Below are 20,244 nucleotides of genomic sequence, written 5' to 3' on the forward strand. Positions count from 1 at the left end.
CCATTTCCTCTCTGGAGTTGTGTTGCCTCTGGTGTGTACACACCAAACAAATTAGAAACAGTAAACCCATGTCCTCTCAATTCAATTCTCTGCCTCTCTCTCACTCTACACCCCCCCCCCCCCCTTCCTTCTCTCCAAACGGACATTCACACTTACTTGTACTCACGGGCCCTCGTTTATAATTGCCATAAGCCTCCCCCTTGGTTTCATTTTCCATTGTCCTCCCCCAAATTCTTGGGTCTGGCTTGAGATAAAGGGATGATGACTTCAAAGGGAGCTGCTAAGAGTTTAACCCCGAGCTGAAAAGGAGCAGCAGACAATAGGATAATTGAGAGCAGTTACTGATCACAGGGCTACAGCACTGAGAGGAGAAGGCAACTAGCACACACACACAGTGACACACTTTCACACTGATTTCCACACTCAGACACTCTCACACACTCATACTCACAGATGTTCACTCTCACACACACTCACACACACACTCTCTCTCTCTGTTAAGTGTGGAGTTTACAACAGCAGCTGAGATGGCCGGTAGCTAGCATGGGGAGTACAGGTCAGAGCTGTTCAGGATACAATATACCCCCAGCCATAAAAGCACCAAAACATCAGGGGTAGCTAACCCTTCCCTGCTCCTCCCCCCTGTTATGTATTGTTTTATAGGGCCAGGGCAGAATAGGGGTCACTAGGGCCAGGGCAGCTCTGTTCCAGGTCAGAATAGAGGTACGGCTCAGTAGGGCCTGAAGGTGGAGACTGAGGTGTCCTCGAAGGGGCCCCTGCCATATCAAAGGCCCTGAGTGGGACACGGGGGCCCATCTGGCCCCCGTGGCTATTTCCATGGGGATGGGGTTTTATCTCTGTGCGTTTACTGTCAGAGGTTAGGTGTCCCCCCCCCACCGTCACACATGATAAACAAAGGGTTATGGTGTTGGGTTAATGTTCTATGAGTGAGAAAGGATAGATAGAACATCAGCACAGCCAATGGCGTTGAGAAGGAGCTGCATGGATATCCCAATAAACACTGACCTAGTCAGCCATCTTGTTCAAAGACTAGTTTACAGCGTACTTAGTTGCTCTACTAATCACTGTATGGAGTCCCAGAGGGGACAAACAAGGCAGTCTTATAAAGTAACATCCAGATGTCCTTGAAACCACTGTCTGACTCTCTGCCACAGACAAAACAGGCCCCACAGCTGCTTGCGCCAGTCAATGAGCGCATTATGGGTAGAATGGCTGGGTTGTCTACTACGGGCCTTCTCTCCATCCCATCACATACTCCTCCTCCTCCTTCCATCATACTCCTCCTCCCCCCTTTTTGTGGTGTATAAAGCTGGACATTGATATCGTTGATATAAAAGGTAGCCTCGTGTGCCAGGGTTGTAGAGCAAATGGGACATTAATAGAAAGGAGATGATTGATAAAAAGAGAAGAGAGGCTGAATGCTAAATCAAACGTAGTGGTTGTACTCTGCGGTCCACTCTATCCATATGATATAGCCTAGCTATTAATCCTACATTGACTAAAGGAAAGATTTCTCTAATGTGAGATCAACATAATAGTTTTAAACAGATGTATTTTCAAGCTGTAAACCATGGAGTAAAACAGACTCATATTTTCCAGTTATGATTGGGTAAGGCAGTTCTAAGCTCATGAGACATTAAGAAATTATATTTAAGCGATATGGCCCAAGGAGATATACCACGGCTTAGGGCTGTTTTTACACATGACGCAACGCGGAGTGCCTGGATATTGGCCAAATATCAGAAACACCCGAGGTTATTATGAACTGGTTACCAACATTACATTAGAGCAGTAAAAATACATGTTTTGTCTTATCCTTGGAATATGGTCTGATATACCACGGCTGTCAGCCAATCAGCACTCAGGGCTCGAACCACCCAGTTTATAATCCTCAATGACCAATGGGTTATATTATATTTTTAGTTGAAATGAACATAGAATAGCAGTAACTATTGCAAATTGCTCCTTTAATAACCCATGTGTATATCATACCTTTACCCAACCTGGCCACTTGAAGGAGCTGTGGAAAATGTGCTGCTGAGATGTATGTCATACATGCATTTCAACTCCACATGGCATCTATGGATTGTCGTTTTTATTTGATAATTTGGCATTTTAGAATTACCCTGGGGAATTGTATACCAGATTAGATAGCCAACACAACGTTGTGTCTTTTGCGCATCCCAAAGATAGAAATGGGTTAATCAGGAAACTATTCGAGTCTTTAAAAGAAAAGAGGCCTGTGTCTTTAAAGTGTATGTAGCAACAGAGGGATTGCAGGGATAATGCTATTGGGGCGGCAGATCTGTTACTTCTGACGTTCCAAAGCCTCAGGGAGTTGGCTCAAGATTTCTTGTCTTTGATAAGGTCCTAGAAACTTTGTTGTAACTTTGTGATCTGTAAAATCGCCAGTAAAAATTATTTGAATGTTTTTAGTTTTTTCACCGCGGCCATCAATTCACCAGCCTCTGAAAACATGAAAAGATAAAGGATGAATATGTGTCGGTGAATTTGAATGCGCTGTGTTCTTTTTGAAAGGGAAAGGGGGAGTATTGTTTTCTATGTAGCTTCCGGGACGAGGCTGTCGGTTGTTCACTTTGAAGTGCGCTGTTTTACCCTGAGCCCAGAACGTATTGGAATAGCCTACAGGAGAGACCTACGGTATGGCATGGCAGACTGAAACATTTGCAAAGAAAAGGGGGAAACTAAGCAGTATTTTTTTCCCCCTGGAAAACTACATTTTTCTTTCTGCAACTAACACGAAACAAATCGGACTGTAAAGGGGTCTGTCGTGGAATCGACTATTGTGGATTATTTTTCTGTGGATAAAAAACAGATACTTTTGGAAGACTGAACTCGTGGATCGATGGTAAGTTACAAGAGTGTTCCTCGCTCTGGACCCATTGGAGTTCCTTTGATGTTCTGTTGACTTTCTTTGAAGTAATGTGGCTGTATGCAATTAACTTAGTTTGCTAGACACAGAGCTCAAACAACTATCATTTGGTGTGTTGTGCGATTATTTTTCGTTGTGATAAGTATTTGGGCACTTTATCTAAACTTTGATACGCTTTTTAGAGGACTATTCATCACGATATAAGTATTTGGAATTCCTCCCCCCATGAGATCTGAATACTTTTCTGTGTGGTTGGATGAAGTAATGTAGCCTATTTTACCCACTAAAGATACAAGAGCGTTATGGAATTAGGTAGTTGAACATTTATATTATTTCTGGTGCAGAATATAAACGGCGATGTAGGTTAATGAGGATCTCGATTCGGCTGTTTTATTTCGGTGGCTGGATTGAGGCGATTTATTCGCTTTCGTCGCAAAACAATAGTTACAAATTTGAAAGGTGATATTGTTGCAGCTTCTGATCGGAGGCTACGATGTAGCGTTTAGCAGCCATCCGTAGTCCGCTCCGCTTCCATGTCTGTAGACTGTTTCTCGTGGAACATAGCTAGTTTCTCGGAGGCCTTTAAAATGATTTTATCAATTTGTGGTTCATGATGTTGGTAGAGCAGAAATCAGCTTGGTTAGCCTACTTCAAAAGGCAAGTTCAGTTCTATATCAACGCTTTCCATCATGTTTTCAAAGCATGTCCTGTAGCCTAGTTTAGTAACGTTAGTCTGTCTCTTGAATATGTTTAGGGTTGTGTAGTCTTTTCAATTTGGACCGTTTCGCTGTTCTGTGACGCTTGTGATAAGCAAATAGTGAGCGGAAAGTGGCGTGCACGCGTCGTTGTGGGTCGGTGTCTGTTGGTCGGTGGTGTACTGGACGTGCTGCGGCGTGTTCAGGATCAGATTGGGCTTGGTGACCGGCTAATTGTTGAGGTGTTCACGAAGACACAGCCTCACTAATATCGATATTCGGTATGCTATTGTGTACAAATGTCTGTCTTTTGCACTTTTATTGTATTCCATCCAGGCTACTTGGTATTTCCGCACAGATGTTTCTGTGGTCTTGGATTTATAGTTTTCCTATGCAGTTAATGAAGTGGAGCGAGATGATGGGAACTCAAGCTCGTCAGAAGCATCACTCACTCTGTTGGCTGTTTTATGGGTTTATGCTAAACCGTGTTATGTTAATGATCACTTTCAACACCAACATTGGCTCAGGAAGATGTCAGTGAGCACGCCAAATAAAATCCAATGAGTATTTATGTAAATCTTCCGCACCATTCCTCTCCTCTTCTCTCTCTCTCTCTCTCTCTCTCTCTCTCTCTGAAAGTCTGTAAAGGTTCTGAAAATACTTCTACTGCATGTATGCCTTTGAAGTTTGCGGTGGATCTGAGTTTGATTAGATCAATACTTCTGTTTCAGAGAGAAGACTGGCAGAGAAGCTCCCCGGCTGACTAGAGAGAGTGAGGAGATTGTTGTAGCGCTCGGAGGAGGCGAACAACGCACAGGTTTTCTGTTGCTGCTGCCTTCGGAGCCATGAGCAGAGCGCTTATATCGGACCATATCGCCAACAGCTTCCGAGAAGATGCTCCCCGTCCCCCGGTCCCGGGGGAGGAGGGCGAGGTGCTGCCGTGCTACCCCGGCAAACTCGCCATGATGAGACCCCAGGGTACCCCGGTCAAAGCGCTTTTGCTCGCGCCTCCCGGTTACACTGCGAAGAGGAACGAGGATGGACTTGGGGAACCCGAGGGGAGCGCGTCACCGGATTCGCCGCTAGCCCGGTGGACCAAGTCGTTGCATTCTCTTCTTGGGGACCAAGACGGTGCTCATCTTTTTAGGACATTCCTGGAGCGCGAGAAATGCGTCGACACTTTAGACTTTTGGTTCGCCTGTAATGGTTTCAGGCAGATGGACCTCAAGGATACCAAAACGCTGCGAGTCGCCAAAGCTATTTACAAGCGCTATATTGACACCAGCAGCATAGTCGCCAAGCAGCTCAAGCCTGCGACCAAAACCTTCATTCGGGATAATATCAAGAAGCAACAGATTGATTCGGCTATGTTCGACCAGGCACAGACCGAGATCCAGACCAGCATGGAGGAGAGCCCCTACCAGATGTTCTTGACCTCGGACATTTACCTCGAGTATGTGAGGAGCGGGGGCGAGAACCCTGCTCATGTGAACCCTAACGGGCTAGGTAGCCTGAAGCTGGTCTGTGGGTACCTGCCCACTCTGAATGAGGAAGAGGAGTGGAGTTGTAATGATTTCAAAGCCAAAGCGCTGGCTTCTGTGGTTGGCCTTTCTGCCCAGGCGCTGAGGGCAACAGTGTCTATGAGGACGGTGGAGGTGATGGAGAAGGGGTACAGGTAAGACACTGGTCCCTTCCTATTTCACCTACTATAGCCAACTAATAGGGAAATGTTGGGGAATGCAGTGACTAGCCTAGTGTGAATGCGGCTTTGTAAGTCATGGATAATAACTAGGATATAACATCAAAAGAGCATATACTGTCTCAAAATAGACAGTTTCCAGATGCGTTTTCATCTCACCTTGCTTGTTAGCTTTGTTTGGGAGATACTTTACACACACACTCCCCCTCTTGGTCTCTCTCTCTCTCTCTCTGTGTGTGTGTGTAGTATAAATGGTGTTCTCTAGACTGAGTGCAGCCCTCTGCTGGCTTGCCTCTGTTTCCGGAGCTTTGAAATAGTTGAGCAGATCGAGGGATCGTCTTCCACGGGAAGTTAACAGAGCACCCTGGCCTTGGCCCCAGCCTGTCAGCCAGTAATACATGATGCCACTACTCTGCTGTGCCTCAGCCACACACTGCTCTGGCCATGTCTAAGGATAGGGATACATCTCCTTGTATCTCAAACATGACAAATGGTAGGCTAGTCATTTGTTCAGAGCCACTTCAGAGCAGTGGTTCGGCTTCACTTATCTGGACTTCATGGTCATATGTGTATCTAATATATATACATGTCAGATGTTCAGTGGGTGAAAAGGGAGGGGTGTTTTGCAGAATGTAGACCACGTAGCTACAGGTGAATATTTATTCATATACATACCTCAGTTGTATCCTCTCCTTACTGCTCCTATATAAACAGATTGTATTTATCTTAATGGGAGTGAAATATGACAACTTCCCATGCCAATCCAACAAGCCATTGATTTGCTGGTCTGTATATGGATGAGGGTCGCAGTAGGACCTGAATCAGCTGATGAGGCCCAACCCAAGGCCAGATGGTTGTCATGAATCAATGGCCATTGACTTGTCAGACGAACCACTTAAGTTTAACATTTCTAAAGAGGGAGTCTATCAGGCTTTAGAGCCCTGGTGCCAGACTGGTGTTTGGCCTGCAGGGAGGGGAATTGGGCTACTTCTTAGTGGTTTTGGCTGGATTGTGTGTCTGCTTGGGCTAGAAAGTGTCAATAGAATCAACACACTATAGGGGAGGGACCAGGAAGAACATGTTGACAACCCAGCCGGCCCAATAGGAGGATTGAGAAGGACATGGGTTCGTGTCCCAGTGAGGCTTCAGTTCAGACCGATCTCCATTATTCCATCACCTGCTTAGGTGGTGTTTTGAATCAGACTGTTAGGGAGTCAGGGACACCCCTCCACTACCTCTCTAGCTGCTTTCCTCTCCCTGGCATGTGGAACTCATTGCTTCTCCCTGAATCAGATTATTCTCAAAAACCACTGAGCAGCGACAGCAGACTCATTCTCTCTTTCAATGTTTTTTCTTTTAACCCCCAATCTCTCCCTCACTCTGTTTTCACCCACTCTCTCACTTGTTTACTGTGATTCTCCTCTGATTTCCCCTTTTCCTATTTTCTCTCCTCTTTCTTCCCCACTTTTATCTGTTCCCTTTGAAAACGCTGGGATGTGGGGACTAGGTGTACTTTAGAGGGAGAGAGAGCAGAAAGGAAGGACAGAAAGGGGTCGTGGGGACTGGGAGGAGGGTGGGGGGGGTCTCTTCCTGAAAGAAAGCAAAAGAATGAATGAGGGTGTGAGAGAGGGAGGGAGAGATGTGAGGCCAGCTGTACTAAATACCTGTGTGTTTGCAAGCCCCTCTGAAGGTCAGGTTGGAGCTGGGGCCTATGGCTTTAGTCATGCTGGGCCCCTCTCTCTCTTCCTCTCTAACTCTCTGGCTCTCTCCTGCCAGTGGGCTGCTCATAAAGAAGAGGTTGGAGCTGGGGCCTATGGCTTTAGTCATGCTGGGCCCCTCTCTCTCTTCCTCTCTAACTCTCTGGCTCTCTCCTGCCAGTGGGCTGCTCATAAAGAAGAGGTTGGAGCTGGGGCCTATGGCTTTAGTCATGCTGGGCCCCTCTCTCTCTTCCTCTCCAACTCTCTGGCTCTCCTGCCAGTGGGCTGCTCATAAAGAAGAGGTTGGAGCTGGGGCCTATGGCTTTAGTCATGCTGGGCCCCTCTCTCTCTTCCTCTCCAACTCTCTGGCTCTCCTGCCAGTGGGCTGCTCATAAAGAAGAGGTTGGAGCTGGGGCCTATGGCTTTAGTCATGCTGGGCCCCTCTCTCTCTTCCTCTCCAACTCTCTGGCTCTCCTGCCAGTGGGCTGCTCATAAAGAAGAGGTTGGAGCTGGGGCCTATGGCTTTAGTCATGCTGGGCCCCTCTCTCTCTTCCTCTCCAACTCTCTGGCTCTCCTGCCAGTGGGCTGCTCATAAAGAAGAGGTTGGAGCTGGGGCCTATGGCTTTAGTCATGCTGGGCCCCTCTCTCTCTTCCTCTCCAACTCTCTGGCTCTCCTGCCAGTGGGCTGCTCATAAAGAAGAGGTTGGAGCTGGGGCCTATGGCTTTAGTCATGCTGGGCCCCTCTCTCTCTTCCTCTCCAACTCTCTGGCTCTCCTGCCAGTGGGCTGCTCATAAAGAAGAGGTTGGAGCTGGGGCCTATGGCTTTAGTCATGCTGGGCCCCTCTCTCTCTTCCTCTCCAACTCTCTGGCTCTCCTGCCAGTGGGCTGCTCATAAAGAAGAGGTTGGAGCTGGGGCCTATGGCTTTAGTCATGCTGGGCCCCTCTCTCTCTTCCTCTCCAACTCTCTGGCTCTCCTGCCAGTGGGCTGCTCATAAAGAAGAGGTTGGAGCTGGGGCCTATGGCTTTAGTCATGCTGGGCCCCTCTCTCTCTTCCTCTCCAACTCTCTGGCTCTCCTGCCAGTGGGCTGCTCATAAAGAAGAGGTTGGAGCTGGGGCCTATGGCTTTAGTCATGCTGGGCCCCTCTCTCTCTTCCTCTCCAACTCTCTGGCTCTCCTGCCAGTGGGCTGCTCATAAAGAAGAGGTTGGAGCTGGGGCCTATGGCTTTAGTCATGCTGGGCCCCTCTCTCTCTTCCTCTCCAACTCTCTGGCTCTCCTGCCAGTGGGCTGCTCATAAAGAAGAGGCCCTGCTTCCCCTTTTTCTCTTCTCTCCTTTCTTTCCTTTCCCTACACACTCTCACGCTTCCTCTTTTTTCCCCCTCTCTTACCTGGCTGTGAGCTCAGGTTCTCTCTCTTCCTCCTCTTCTCTCATTCCCCCTTTCTTGCATTCCTCCCCAAGCAGAGGAAACTATCACAGCAGGAGGTGATGGGCTGTGAAGCAAGAGTTTTATTATTATTGTTTATTTCACTTTTGTTTATCTATTTCACTTGCTTTCGCAATGTAAACATAGATTTCCCATGCCAATAAAGAGAGACAGCTAGAGGGATTGGTCAGTTTTAGGGCCAGTTTGACTATGATAGGTAGCCTAGTGGTTAGAGCGTTGGGCCAGTAACCGAAAGGTTGCTGGATCGAATCCCCCAGCTGACATGGTAAAAATCTGTCGTTCTGCCCCTGAGCAAGGCAGTTAACCCACTGTTCCCTGGGCACCGAAGATGTGGATTTTGGGTTAAATGGGGAAGACACATTTCAGTTGAAGGCATTCAGTTGTACAACCTGACTAGGTATCCCCCTTTGCTACTAGCAGTGGGCTATAGCAGCCAAAGCCTCAAACATAGTCCTCTTATAGGGTGTCCTGAGAGGGAAGTGTCCTGATCGCCCTGGAAATGTACTTACACACACACTGCTGTACCACTCACCCCAGGGGGAGAACCCTGTCTCATTCCTCAGGCCCTGGAGTGTGGTGGACCTCCAAGTCATTACTGTCTGAGACACACCACACTAGTGTTGTCACGATACCACTATCGCCATACTAGGAATCAAAGAAAACAAAACATGAAGTGGACCACATTTCTTGAGGAAAACGGTCCTAATGTTAGTAAAAAACTGCCTTATGTTGTCACCGAGAGTCACATTAGTTTTGTTTGGGCAAGCTATAGCACATTATATTTGACCAAAGTAGGTTTTAAAGGACCATAGATTTCAGTCTGCTTGGTGTTTTCTTTTTTTGCCAAGGAAAATCTGGTATGGTAGTATCACAATACTGGTGTCGTGACACACACACACACACACACACACACACACACACACACACACACACACACACACACACACACACACACACACACACACAAAGGGACTAGTTTCAAGTTGGCAGCATAGGTCCCCAAATATCTTCTACCTAGTTTCTCTTATATCACAAGAAGAGAGAGAAGCGCCCTATGGCCTTAGCTCTGGTCTAAACAGATGAGAGGTACTAGTGTATATCTGATGTATTGCTACCTGACACGTATTTAAACTGCATTGTTGTGTGTGTGTAGGTCCCACAGGCGAGGGGACCCGGTCAGCCCGTACCATGTGGGCTCATTTGCCCCAGCCACCAGCACCAACGACAGCGAGGTGTCCAGCGACGCCATGACAGACGACTCCATGTCCATGACCGACAGCAGTGTGTAAGTAGAGGTTAATGCTTTCAATTGTGTGTTTTCTGACTGTAGCCTCTCTGGTTTGGAGTATACTGATGGTTACTATTTTGGGGAAGAGTGTCATGGGAAGTAATTAGAGGTCGACCGACTATGATTTATCGATACCGATAGCGATAATGATTATTGGAGGACCAAAAAAAGCCGATGCCGATTAATCAGCCGATTTAAATAAATACATTTTTTAAAAATCAAACGTTTCTATTTATTTGTTTGTAATAATGACAATTACAACAATACTGAATGAACACTTATTTTAACTTAATATAATACATAAATACTATCAATTTAGCCTCAAATAAATAATGAAACATGTTCAATTTGATTTAAATAATGCAAAAACAAAGTGTTAGAGGAGAAAGTAAAAGTGCAATATGTGCCATGTAAAAAAGCTAACGTTTAAGTTCCTTGCTCAGAACATGGGAACATATGAAAGCTGGTGGTTCCTTTTAACATGAGTCTTCAATATTCCCAGGTAAGAAGTTTTAGGTTGTAGTTATTATAGGAATAATAGGACTATTTCTCTCCATACGATTTGTATTTCATATACCTTTGACTATTGAATGTTCTTATAGGCACTTTAGTATTGCCAGTGTAACAGTATAGCTTCCGTCCCTCTCCTCGCTCCTACCTGGGCTCGAACCAGGAACACATCGACAACAGCCACCCTCGAAGCAGCGTTACCCATGCAGAGCAAGGGGAACAACCACTCCCAAGTCTCAGAGCGAGTGACGTTTGAAACGCTATTAGCGCGCACCCCGCTAACTAGCTAGCCATTTCACATCGGTTACACCAGCCTAATCTCGGGGGTTGAAGTCATAAACAGCGCAATGCTTGAAGAATTGCAAAGAGCTACTGGTAAACGCATGAAGGTGCTGTTTGAATGAATGCTTACGAGCCTGCTGCTGCCTACCATCGCTCAATCAGACTGCTCTATCAAATATCAAATCATAGACTTAATTATAATATAATAAACACACAGAAATACGAGCCTTTGGTCATTAATATGGTCGACTCCGGAAACGATCCATTCGAAAACGAAACGTTTATTTCAGTGAAATACGGAACCGTTCCATATTTTATCTAACAGGTGGCATCCCTAAGTGTAAATATTGCTGTTACATTGCACAACCTTCAATGTTATGTCATAATTATGTAAAGTTCTGGCAAATTAATTACGGCCTTTGTTAGGAATAAAGGGACTTCACACAGTGCGCAATGAGCCAGGCGGCCCAAGCTGCTGTATATACCCTGACTGCTTGAGCCAATGAGCCAGGCGGCCCAAACTGCTGTATATACCCTGACTGCTTGCATGGAACGCAAGAGAAGTAACACAACGTCATATCCCTAGTTATAAGAAATTCATGTTAGCAGGCAATATTAACTAAATATGCAGGTTTAAAAATATATACTTGTGTATTGATTTTAAAGAAAGGTATTTATGTTTAGGTACATTGGTGCAGCGACAGTGCTTTTTTCGCAAATGCGCTTGTTAAATCATCACCCGTTTGTCGAAGTAGACAGATTCAATGAGAAATGAACAGCCACCGCATCGATTATATGCAACGCAGGACACGTTAGATAAACTACACATGGTTGATGATATTACTAGTTTAACTAGTGATTATGTTAAGATTGATCGTTTTTTATAAGATAAGTTTAATGCTAGCTAGTAACTTACCTTGGCTTCTTGCTGCCCTCGCGTAACAGGTAGTCAACTTGCCATGCAGGCTCCTCGTGGAGTGCAATGTAAGGCAGGTGGTTACAGCGTTGGACTAGTAACCGGATGGTTGCAAAAACGAATCCCCGTGGTGACAAGGTTAAAATCTGTTGTTCTGCCCCGAACAAGGCAGTTAACCCCCGTTCCTAGGTCGTCATTGAAAATAAGAAGAATGTGTTTTTAATCTGACTTGCCTAGTTAAATAAAGGTGTAAAAAAATATATATAAAAAAATCTGTGTCCAAAAGTACCGATTGTTATAAAACTTGAAATCGGCCCTAATTAATCAGCCATTCCGATTAATCGGTCGACCTCTAGAAGTAATGTTTGGGAACGTTCTGGGAAAGAGTTTTGATTCAGACCCTCTTAGCTGAACCTGAACAGTGTTTGTGGTTTTCCTGCCTTGTCCTGGTCTCTGTGGGGGCGAGAGACACAACTGGCCATGGGAACCTTCAGACAAACTCATGGAGTGTATGGAAAGAGTTTCTGTCGCACAAACTGAGCCTGTCGTCTGATGCTCGCTCCTCTTTGAGGGGTTCTAAGGAGGTTCTCCGGTTCTAGGCCTCGGTATAGCTCACCTGGAACCTCACACTGTGTCAGGATTAGGGAACACTCTTGAGACCAATCTACACACACACACACAGACACACAGCCCTACTAGGGGGTGGGAGAATAGGAGCCTGGCTGTTCCTCCTGACACCTCAGAGGCCTACTGGCCAGAGTAGAACCAGACCAGGGACAGGATGGCCTGTAGACCTCATCACCAGGCCCTAGCCTTGTCTCTAACCATTAGGCTACAACTCTGTTCAGCCCCCCCCTTAGGCCCGAGACCCCAGCCTTACAATGCAGGCTCCAGCCCCATTCCCTAGTACAGTATGTTTGGAGTCTGATTTAGAGGAGAAGTGTTGCCATGGTGGGAGAGATGTAGTTTCTCATGACACATGGCCGTAATCAGAGACACGAGAGAAAGCAATACATTTCATGAGCTCCTTTTTCTCTGGTTCATATAAAGTCAATGAACTAAGTAGACCAGACCCAGATGCTAATGCATTGGTGCCTATGGTAGAGCCACCCCTTAAGTAGACTGGATCCGGGGACATTATTCCCGATAGTAAACAGCCTTTATGGGATATCTTCATTCATCACCTGTCTTTGACAGTAATGTAGTCTTAAAGTCAGCTGTTCAGGATGACCTTGGGCCTTTTGATCACATGACACCTATCACTGGAATTGCTAACTTGCAAACGGTCGTTCCTGTGAATCACGACCTAGCTAAAGAATCCTGTCTGGAATATAAATGACTTTATTTTACAGCCAAGGGAGTGGTTTAGAAGGTTTAGTAGAGTATAGCAGCTATAAAGAGTTTATGATACGAGTCTGTAACTTTCTGACTGCCTGACCAGTGTATATCTAGACAGGCCTAATCAAAGCACCGGTATAGAGCCCTAGATAGTACAGGCCTAGTATCCTGCGCTGTACTCTTTGATAGTACAGGCCTAGTATCCTGACCATACTCTTTGATAGTACAGGCCTAGTATCCTGCGCTGTACTCTTTGATAGTACAGGCCTAGTATCCTGCGCCGTACTCTTTGATAGTACAGGCCTAGTATCCTGCGCTGTACTCTTTGATAGTACAGGCCTAGTATCCTGCGCTGTACTCTTTGATAGTACAGGCCTAGTATCCTGCGCCGTACTCTTTGATAGTACAGGCCTAGTATCCTGCACTGTACTCTTTGATAGTACAGGCCTAGTATCCTGCGCCGTACTCTTTGATAGTACAGGCCTAGTATCCTGCGCCGTACTCTTTGATAGTACAGGCCTAGTATCCTGCGCTGTACTCTGACTCTTTGATAGTACAGGCCTAGTATCCTGCGCCGTACTCTGACTCTTTGATAGTACAGGCCTAGTATCCTGCGTCGTACTCTTTGATAGTACAGGCCTAGTATCCTGCGCCGTACTCTTTGATAGTACAGGCCTAGTATCCTGCGCCGTACTCTTTGATAGTACAGGCCTAGTATCCTGCGCTGTACTCTTTGATAGTACAGGCCTAGTATCCTGCGCCGTACTCTTTGATAGTACAGGCCTAGTATCCTGCGCCGTACTCTTTGATAGTACAGGCCTAGTATCCTGCGCCGTACTCTTTGATAGTACAGGCCTAGTATCCTGCGCCGTACTCTTTGATAGTACAGGCCTAGTATCCTGCGCTGTACTCTTTGATAGTACAGGCCTAGTATCCTGCGCCGTACTCTTTGATAGTACAGGCCTAGTATCCTGCGCCGTACTCTTTGATAGTACAGGCCTAGTATCCTGCGCCGTACTCTTTGATAGTACAGGCCTAGTATCCTGCGCTGTACTCTTTGATAGTACAGGCCTAGTATCCTGCGCCGTACTCTTTGATAGTACAGGCCTAGTATCCTGCGCCGTACTCTTTGATAGTACAGGCCTAGTATCCTGCGCCGTACTCTTTCATAGTACAGGCCTAGTATCCTGCGCCGTACTCTTTGATAGTACAGGCCTAGTATCCTGCGCCGTACTCTTTGATAGTACAGGCCTAGTATCCTGCACTGTACTCTTTGATAGTACAGGCCTAGTATCCTGCGCCGTACTCTTTGATAGTACAGGCCTAGTATCTTGCGCCGTACTCTTTGATAGTACAGGCCTAGTATCCTGCGCTGTACTCTGACTCTTTGATAGTACAGGCCTAGTATCCTGCGCCGTACTCTGACTCTTTGATAGTACAGGCCTAGTATCCTGCGTCGTACTCTTTGATAGTACAGGCCTAGTATCCTGCGCCGTACTCTTTGATAGTACAGGCCTAGTATCCTGCGCCGTACTCTTTGATAGTACAGGCCTAGTATCCTGCGCCGTACTCTTTGATAGTACAGGCCTAGTATCCTGCGCCGTACTCTGATTCTTTGATAGTACAGGCCTAGTATCCTGCGTCGTACTCTTTGATAGTACAGGCCTAGTATCCTGCGCTGTACTCTTTGATAGTACAGGCCTAGTATCCTGCGCCGTACTCTTTGATAGTACAGGCCTAGTATCCTGACCGTACTCTTTGATAGTACAGGCCTAGTATCCTGCGCCGTACTCTTTGATAGTACAGGCCTAGTATCCTGCGCCGTACTCTTTGATAGTACAGGCCTAGTATCCTGCACTGTACTCTTTGATAGTACAGACCTAGTATCCTGCGCTGTACTCTTTGATAGTACAGGCCTAGTATCCTGCGTCGTACTCTTTGATAGTACAGGCCTAGTATCCTGCGCCGTACTCTTTGATAGTACAGGCCTAGTATCCTGCGCCGTACTCTTTGATAGTACAGGCCTAGTATCCTGCGCTGTACTCTTTGATAGTACAGGCCTAGTATCCTGCGCCGTACTCTTTGATAGTACAGGCCTAGTATCCTGCGCCGTACTCTTTGATAGTACAGGCCTAGTATCCTGACCGTACTCTTTGATAGTACAGGCCTAGTATCCTGCGCTGTACTCTTTGATAGTACAGGCCTAGTATCCTGCGCTGTACTCTGACTCTGATAGTACAGGCCTAGTATCCTGCGCTGTACTCTTTGATAGTACAGGCCTAGTATCCTGCGCCGTACTCTTTGATAGTACAGGCCTAGTATCCTGCGCCGTACTCTTTGATAGTACAGGCCTAGTATCCTGCGCCGTACTCTTTGATAGTACAGGCCTAGTATCCTGCGCTGTACTCTTTGATAGTACAGGCCTAGTATCCTGCGCCGTACTCTGACTCTTTGATAGTACAGGCCTAGTATCCTGCGCCGTACTCTGACTCTTTGATAGTACAGGCCTAGTATCCTGCGCCGTACTCTTTGATAGTACAGGCCTAGTATCCTGCGCCGTACTCTTTGATAGTACAGGCCTAGTATCCTGCGCTGTACTCTTTGATAGTACAGGCCTAGTATCCTGCGCCGTACTCTTTGATAGTACAGGCCTAGTATCCTGCGCTGTACTCTTTGATAGTACAGGCCTAGTATCCTGCGCCGTACTCTTTGATAGTACAGGCCTAGTATCCTGCGCTGTACTCTTTGATAGTACAGGCCTAGTATCCTGCGCCGTACTCTTTGATAGTACAGGCCTAGTATCCTGCGCTGTACTCTTTGATAGTACAGGCCTAGTATCCTGCGCCGTACTCTTTGATAGTACAGGCCTAGTATCCTGCGCCGTACTCTTTGATAGTACAGGCCTAGTATCCTGCGCCGTACTCTTTGATAGTACAGGCCTAGTATCCTGCGCTGTTCTCTTTGATAGTACAGGCCTAGTATCCTGCGCCGTACTCTTTGATAGTACAGGCCTAGTATCCTGCGCTGTACTCTTTGATAGTACAGGCCTAGTATCCTGCGCCGTACTCTTTGATAGTACAGGCCTAGTATCCTGCGCCGTACTCTTTGATAGTACAGGCCTAGTATCCTGCGCCGTACTCTTTGATAGTACAGGCCTAGTATCCTGCGCTGTACTCTTTGATAGTACAGGCCTAGTATCCTGCGCCGTACTCTGACTCTTTGATAGTACAGGCCTAGTATCCTGCGCTGTACTCTTTGATAGTACAGGCCTAGTATCCTGCGCCGTACTCTTTGATAGTACAGGCCTAGTAACAGCGACGGAGATGAAAGCCTCCAAAGCCACACACAAGCTTCCTGGTTGTTGTTTTTGTTTTTTCTACTCTCATTTAAGATTAGAATATCTCTGTCTTTATGACGGTTAAAAAGGCTGGGCGACACACCAAAAATGTTAATCTCATTTCTAGATAAAGAAAATAAAAAAGCGGGGGGTTATATCTTATTTATGGATTTGCTTGGACGCTGGGGAATGCAGCTGCGCAGACTTCAAACATTACCTTATCTCACAAACCAGCCTTTTGATGTGGGGAGATCAGAGCCAGGCTTGCCAAATGAAGACTGGAGCGGTTCGAGAGGGGAGGGGGGCAATGCGCATGACTGTGGGATTTCAAAGCAACAGTGAGACAAGTGGTGGTCGGGTGCACTACTGGCTAGGCTAGGTCACTGAGATACTGGCGTTTTTATAGGACAGGGCTCGCCTGGCCCGGTAAAGAAACACTGGGTTTTGCTCTTGGTTGGTTGGTGTGAACGAAGTTTTATTAGCCTACATGTTATGATCATTCTCTCTGTAGGACTGACACTTTGATCAGTGGGTTTGTGTGTGCACCTTCCAAACAGTATAGTTTACTTCTAGACAAGTGGGGTTCCAGGGCATGTCAATGGCGGGATGCTAATGCTAACTTTGTGTGTACTGCTGGTGATGAATGCTAACAGCTAAAGCCTGGCACAGCTCTCCTCAAGGGCTGAGTGATCCTTTCTGGGCTCAGTCAAAAGAAAGTGCTGGGGTGTGTGGTGAAGTGCCCACTGCTCAGGGAGCCATGGCTGGAGATGAGTGTCAGTTTTAGGGCAGATGAAATCCCCTACTCTGTCAGACACACTGACCTGAGACCTAGCAGAAACCCTATCCAATGTTCACCTCTTGCTCAGTACACCTCAGATTCAGAATTGACCTGAAATATATTGTATTTTTTATCTGGGTTAAATAGGGGGTGATTTGAAATAGCTATTAGGTGACCAATGAGCTGCTTCCTGATTGGGTGTGTGTTGTATTGCTGTGTCTGATTGGCTGTTTGACCTGTGTATCCTGCGCGTTTCCGTGACAGAGATGGCATCCCTCCCTACAAGCTGGGCTCCAAGAAGCACCTGCAGAGAGAGATGCAGCGCAACATGAGGATGAACAGCCAAGTCTCCCTACCTGCCTTCCCTGTAAGTGTACACACACAAATGTCCTATTGCCCCACTTATTAGTGCTTCTCAGTAGTGCAACATCCATTTCCATGGTCTGTATTCAGGTCTGCAGTTCTATGTATAGTACCACCAACTCTATTCCACGTCTTCCATTCAACAACTACAACAACAAAGATCTGAGAGCAAAGCAGATGTCAAAGTCCCCCCCCCACACACCACCCCCTCGCTACCTTTGTAACCCACACCCCCCTTGGGGTCCTTGAAGTCTGCAGGAGACTGTTTCTAAGCTGTTTATCCGGTGCGTTCTAAAGACCAGTGTCTTCTCTTCACACACTGATGATGAAAATATACACAGAATGGAGAGATGAAGGAGAGCTCTCTCTCTCTCGCGGCTTTATCTGGAGGCTCTAGAATCAACTGCCAGCTCCTCCACACACACACACACACACACACACACAGCGCTGTGATCAGAGGATGAATGGAGCAAGCGCAGAGGAAAGTGACAACTTCCAACAGTGCTTGTCCCCCTTTTTCCCCTCCACAACCCCGCCTCCCTGCCCCTCTCCCTCTTCAGGCTGCACCCCTAAAACTAGGGATCTGAGGGAAGAGTTGGAGTGTGTCAGGGGGGAGTTGGTAACTGACGGGCTTTGGAAAGGCCAAAAGAAAGGAAAGAGAGAGTTGGAGAGGGGAGACATGGGAAAATGAGTTTTGGGAAGGCCAAACTAGCAACATCGGTAGCTAGTTGAATCAAACTTTTTGACCCCCTTCTCTTCTCCTCACAAATGTATGCTTTCTTAAGAGTCCCAGATTCTTTCTCCATCTTTGTGCTCTTTCACCCTCCCTTTCTCGCTCCCCTTTCTTGTTTTTGTTTCCCCTCTGATTGGGGGATAGCTGCCATTGCCATGATGCAGCAAGAGCCTCCGGACACGTGGGCCGGGCAGACAGCGTCTGTCTGTCTGTCTGTCTGTCTGTCTGTCTGTCTGTCTGTTTGTCTCTCTCTCTCTCTCTCTCTGTCTGTCTTCTCTCTCTTCATCTCCACTACAAAGAGATGGAAGGAACAAAAAGAGAGGAAGAGGAATCAAGAAAGCCCCAATGATAAAATAACACACAAGGGGGATAATGACTACTGTACCTCAGAGGTGCCCAGTGTGCAACAGCTCCTCTCTGATCTCCCCCCATCTCTCCCCCCCATCTCTCCCTCCCTCCCCTGCTGCCTGCACACATCTCCCCATCTTCTCCTTTTAATCCTCCCTTTCCTTCTCCATCTTCCCCCCCTGTCGATATGTGACTTTTAATCCTAGATGCAAAGCCACTGCCCTCCCTCCTCTCTCCCTCCCCTAGTGAATGTTTGATATTTGACGAGGGCCCTTTGAAGTGTACAGACTTCAGAGGGAAGCGCTGATGGCTTGGTTGCACTACAGAGGGAACACGCAGAGAGCCCAGGCTCCAAGGAGTGTAACCAACTGCCACCACAGACCCAGGGCCCAGGGGCGGCACTGCCAGGGGTGGAGGGGGCACTGGGGCAAGGATGAGATGGCTAGCAGGGATGGGGGGATGAGAGGAGGAGAGGGCTCAGGTAGAAGACAGATCTGGACACCGACCGCTCCTTTAACTGTTACAGCTCTTAACTCTCTCCCTCCTTCCCTCCTTCCCTCTCTCTCTCCATCCCTCTCTCCCTCCATCCCTCTCTCTCTCCATCCCTCTCTCCCTCCATAGCGGACACAGAGATGTCCTAAGGAGATGACACCGGTAGAGCCGGCAGCGTTTGCGTCTCAGCTCATCTGTCGTCTGGAGCGGCTGAGAAGAGACCAGGAGACCATGAGTTCCCTGGAAGAGAGGCTGCAGCAGATGCAGGAGGTGTGGATGAACTACTAGTTGGATTTATAGATGTGGGAATCCTAATCTCAGAGGTCTATGGCAATGGTCTAATTGTTTCCTTGATTGTGTCATTCAATACTGTTCTTCTTCCCTGTCCATGTGTGTATGCCATTGAGATCTCTCCTAACTTAACCGTTCTGTTCTGGCTGTGTGTAGGAGGAGGAGAGGGACGAGGCTGAGGTGCCCGGCAGTAGTGCCCCCCTGCTCTCCCCCCACCCCCTGTCCCTCCAGCCCACCGGCCCCAACGACGAGGACCCCCAGGCCATCCTGGACGACCACCTGTCCCGTGTCCTAAAAACCCCTGGCTGTCAGTCCCCCTCCACTGTGGCCCGCCACCGCTCTCCAGAGCACAGGACTCTTTCCCGGGGAGGCCCCTGTCTCAAGCCCCTGGTCACTCCCGGGGCCTCCAGCCCCAGTGGCACCTCCAGCTTAGGGGGCTTCTCAGTAGGTTTCACCCCAGGAAGGGCCCTCTCCCTGGGCAGGCCCAGCAGCAGCACCAAGCACACCCACCACCACTACATCCACCACCACGCCGGTTCTAAGAGCAAGGAGCAGATGGAGAGAGAGGCAGCCCAGAGGGTGTTGTGTCTGTGCCCGGTGCGGTCTGGAGGGGCGGAGGGGGGTCCCCCTTACCCACGCAGTCGCAGCCTGGGCAGGGAGATGGCGTCCTGTGGCAGCAGTCCCACAGAGTCCAACATGGGGCGCTCCAGTTCCCTTTCCCGAGGGGGGTGTCGGTTGGGGGCTGAGGAGGGGGCAACAGAGGGGGGTGAGGTCGTGCCCCTCCAGCTACTCAGCGACAGCACAGACCGCTCCCAGAACGTGTGGCAGTGGATCCTGGAGAGTGACCGGCAGGGCAAGCACCACAAACCCCACAGGTAGGGCAGTCTAGCCTCTCCACTTCCTGTTGTAGTCCTCTCCCAATGCCTCAGAACTACATTTCCCTTCACTTGTTTTCCTTTCATTGCAACTTATTTATTGTAGTCCTCTCAGTACATTTAAACACAATTTTCATCACTTTGTTTCACAATCACATCCCAAAGCCATTTTACATGCATGCAAAGTACATTTCCCAACATTCCCCACAATTGTCTCTTCCCGCTTCCTTCCATTCTCCATGCTG

The 20,244-nt window shown here is 47.7% G+C and overlaps 1 protein-coding gene across 2 annotated transcripts in view; it reads left to right on the forward strand.

The window, feature by feature from the left end:
• Window positions 1-2,464: 2,464 nt before the first annotated feature.
• The window catches only part of LOC115171662 (axin-2), a 32,087-nt gene continuing 14,307 nt past the window's right edge, over window positions 2,465-20,244 (forward strand). Inside the window, exons 1-6 of one of the 2 annotated variants that reach the window (XM_029728674.1) lie at window positions 2,465-2,890; window positions 4,341-5,284; window positions 9,602-9,733; window positions 17,162-17,264; window positions 18,963-19,103; window positions 19,281-19,999. In XM_029728674.1, the coding sequence (XP_029584534.1) occupies window positions 4,455-5,284; window positions 9,602-9,733; window positions 17,162-17,264; window positions 18,963-19,103; window positions 19,281-19,999 (1,925 nt within the window). In that variant the 5' untranslated portion in view covers window positions 2,465-2,890; window positions 4,341-4,454. Of the gene's footprint in view, window positions 2,891-3,995; window positions 4,182-4,340; window positions 5,285-9,601; window positions 9,734-17,161; window positions 17,265-18,962; window positions 19,104-19,280; window positions 20,000-20,244 lie in introns of those variants that run through there. The other variant, XM_029728675.1, reaches the window with a different exon arrangement.

The sequence above is a fragment of the Salmo trutta genome, chromosome 32 (assembly GCF_901001165.1).
Source record: "Salmo trutta chromosome 32, fSalTru1.1, whole genome shotgun sequence".
Classification (NCBI taxonomy): Eukaryota; Metazoa; Chordata; class Actinopteri; order Salmoniformes; family Salmonidae; genus Salmo; species Salmo trutta.